The sequence below is a fragment of the Rutidosis leptorrhynchoides genome, chromosome 7 (genome assembly GCF_046630445.1).
Source record: "Rutidosis leptorrhynchoides isolate AG116_Rl617_1_P2 chromosome 7, CSIRO_AGI_Rlap_v1, whole genome shotgun sequence".
In the NCBI taxonomy this organism is placed as follows: domain Eukaryota; kingdom Viridiplantae; phylum Streptophyta; class Magnoliopsida; order Asterales; family Asteraceae; genus Rutidosis; species Rutidosis leptorrhynchoides.
The window spans coordinates 301,232,811-301,236,498 of NC_092339.1; the positions used below are offsets into that span (position 1 = coordinate 301,232,811).

The 3,688-nt window shown below is 37.5% G+C and overlaps 1 protein-coding gene across 1 annotated transcript; it reads right to left on the reverse strand.

Moving 5' to 3' along the window:
- Positions 1–374: 374 nt before the first annotated feature.
- On the reverse strand, positions 375–3,108 carry LOC139860113 (uncharacterized). The gene is made up of 3 exons (XM_071848887.1): positions 2,707–3,108; positions 2,559–2,609; positions 375–452 (listed from the first exon to the last, which is right to left on the reverse strand). Exons 1-3 carry the CDS (start codon positions 3,106–3,108, stop codon positions 375–377), a joined length of 531 nt encoding a protein of 176 aa, XP_071704988.1.
- Positions 3,109–3,688: the final 580 nt, after the last annotated feature.

Genomic DNA, 3,688 nt, shown 5'->3' on the forward strand with positions numbered 1-3,688 from the left:
AATATCATCAAGATTTGGATACAAGTCGAGGGCACGAGCAAGCCCAAACCTATCCATTTTGCGCTCTACACCTCCCAATCGAAAATTCATGAAAGCCTTATTTCGAGCAGTTCTTTGTGGCTTAAAACTCAAAGTGGACATAAACTTTGTCACAAGCTCCTCATATATAACATTTTTCGATTGGAATGCTCACCCCCATGCGTTGACTGCTCTGTTTATCAGACCATAAAGTATAAAGCATATTATGCACATCCTGTTTGTAAGACCTGCCCATTTTACCAACGGGCTCCAATCCAAATACCATGTAACCTTTATCTTACGAGCTGTAACCCAATCGTAAGCAGCACCATAATCCTCACTACCCCGAACGTGACTCAACCAAATCTCGGGTTAGTCCGTTCCTCATGCTCTCGTTCCTCCTCTTGTTGTTGTTGTCTTGAAGTTCTCGATCTCTGTAAACATAAAGAAACCAAAAACAGCAAACCATGCAAACACTAGATTTATGTTAAATAATACGCACATAATCGCATCTCATATTCCACGACAAGTCAATTCAATGTCAACCGCAATGTAGCCATGATGTTAAATCAAACACATAAATCACATGGCATATAAAATTCAATCTAAATCAACATTCATTAATCATCATCAAGTAACCTCATTAAACCACAATCACTTTCATATTCAACACAAGTAATCCAGTTCATGTTTAAATCTAGTCATCATCATATAGCAATTGAGACTTGATTATCACAAAAACTTAGAAACACAAGCTATAGATGAGTCAAACCTAGTCAACATAATTAAATTTTCTCTTTAACAATCGTATTAGAACATGAAATATTCAAACATCACCAAATCATACTAGTATAACCTCACTAACATCATAAGCATGGCAATTTAAACAAGCTTCAATCAAAAACAACCCTTAACATGCCATTAAGTTCATACTTCATACAAAAGACCCAACCAAATTAACACCACCACACACTATCATACAAATACATCTTATTAGCATAAACACAAACCCCATAACCAATTACCCTCAATTAACTACCCCAAAATCAGATTTCAAATGAACATGAACCCTAGAATCAAAGATATGCAATAAAAACACGTAATGCTCATGAATTTATAACATACTAATCATATTCAACAAAGATTCATGTCAAAAACAAGCAAACATGTCAAAATAATACAACCCCATACCAGTTCCAAACCCAAATCAAAATCAACAAATCTAAGCATGTAATTAGGAAAGAAATAGATGAAGAATAGTAAAATTCGGACCTTAGACATCATGAATTCGGAGGTTAATTGAAAGAATTAGCAAGAAAAGGTGAAATGACACTTAGGGTTTTGAGTGATTAGAGGATGATATCGATAGATGTCTGTGTGGTGTGTGTTAAATGGCTGCAACTAGTTTACGAACCCTCGCTTCACGTCCGAGGTTCGTTTTTCAATGTATTTTATTGCGTTTAGTTTGTAAAATTATTTTGTGGCTAACGATGATGTCGTTGAAGCGCAACTCGAGTCGAACTAAAAGGTATAATCCGTGAAAGTTTTAAAAGTTATTTTAAATTAACAATACATGTGCATCTCCGCGTTTCGCTATGTAATTGTTGACTTTTAAAAATTTAACGATACATCAACGTGTATGAAAAGTACCTCAAATATTTAGCGTTTTTTAAAAAGCGTCCGTTTTGCGCATATTTAATGACAGTGTGTTCCTAAAATTATTTCGAATTTAAAGATGATGCCGGAAAAATTTAACTCGTTGCGAGCAAGAAGATATGACCCGTTGAATATTTGGGTGGAGTTTATTTACGATTTTTTATGAAAATAGGTATTTGACACTTTACCTCTGTTTGGGGGGTCGATTTTAATTTTTGAAAAAAGTGTGGGGGTTTTTTTGGAAAATAAAAGAAAGGTGGAAAAAGGTAAAAGGACGAAAATGCTCTTGGTACTATTCATGGATTTTGTCTAATAGTTAATATGGTAGTATACCCTAAAAAGGGATTAAAAACCTTCAGTCTATGTATTGGGTCGGGTTGACCCATTTGACTTTAATAAAATAGCCCAAAATTAGAACCGGACCCCGCTAGTACTTGATCGCGAGGAAAGTAGTCGTGCCGCGACTTTATAGCAGAAAGCCGTCGCGTCGCGAGTGAATCTAATCACGCCGTGATTTGTTACTACTCCAGACACACATTTTTTTATCTTCATTCGGCATTATAAACATACTAACCATTGTGTCACGACAAAAATGAATCGCATCGCAACAAACCGAGTCGCGTCGCGAAATGAATGACCCGGCGATTTTGCTTATTCCAGAAGCCACATTTTTAACTTTTGTTCGGCACTAAAAACACACCATGTATCGCGTCGCGATAAACCCCAGTCGCGTTGCGACTAAAATCTTTCAGAAACACCAAGATTTATTCAACCATCCGGCAATTAAAACATACTACACATCGCGTTGCGACCGGGCAAGGTCGCATCGTGACATTTGGTGTTTTCCTGCTGCTATTTGAAAAACCTTAAACCATAACAAAAACCACATTATGATGATCACCTTGCACATTTAAATCAGCTAAGAAGCATACAAACTACATTAAATCATGCAAATATACAAAATACAAACTCTACAATATGTGAACTTTATTTAACGAGTTGTTCACGCAACTCGTCCCAAATTCAAGTGACATTGGGACCGGGTTCAACGTGAACCTTGTCATCAATCTCCAATGGACCATCGAAATACTTCTTTACGCGATGTCCATTCACCTTAAAAGTAGTACCATTCGAATTTCTCAACTCTATCGTACCATATAGGTACACCTTAACTACCTCAAACGGTCCCGCCCACCGGGACTTGAGTTTACCCGGTAAAAGCTTCAATCTAGAGTTAAACAAGAGCACTCTATCACCTTCATTAAATTCCTTCGGACCCTTTAACCTCCTATCATGCCATTGCTTGGTTTTCTCCTTATAAATTAACAAATTTTCATACACATCAAGGCGTAGTTCACCAAGATCATTCAATTGACCCGTACGAAGGCGTCCGGCCTCCTTCAAGTCCAAATTGCGATTCTTTAGTGCGTACATCTCCTTATGCTCAATCTCCAAAGGGAGATGGCATGCCTTTCTGTACACTAATCAATAAGGAGTGGCGCCAATAGGTGTTTTGTAGGCGGTTCGAAACACCCACAAAGCTTCATCGAGCTTATTCGCCCACTCCTTTGGATTTGACCCCACAGTTTTCTCAAGAATTCCTTTTAATGCTCGATTGTTATTCTCAACTTGTCCGCTAGTCTGAGGATGGTATGAAATAGAAACTTTATGGAGAACTTCATATCGCTTCAATACCTTCTCCATTTGAGCGTTACAAAAATGAGTACCCCTATTGCTAATTAAAGCTGTTGGTTAGTGATCCAATATTAATATTCACATGTTAACCACTTTGTTTTGATGATGACACCAAGTCTTATGTGCTTAAACAACGTATAGAACAACAAAAGTTCACAAGCCAACACTATCTCTTGCAAAAGACCAATTCACAATAATAAAATTGGAAAAAATAAAACACGGCTGATCCACGGTCGACAGTAGGCCTGACCGTGGATGCCCTGTACAAACATTTTCAAACGATTCTTGAAAATATGATCCACGGCTGACCTCACGGCTA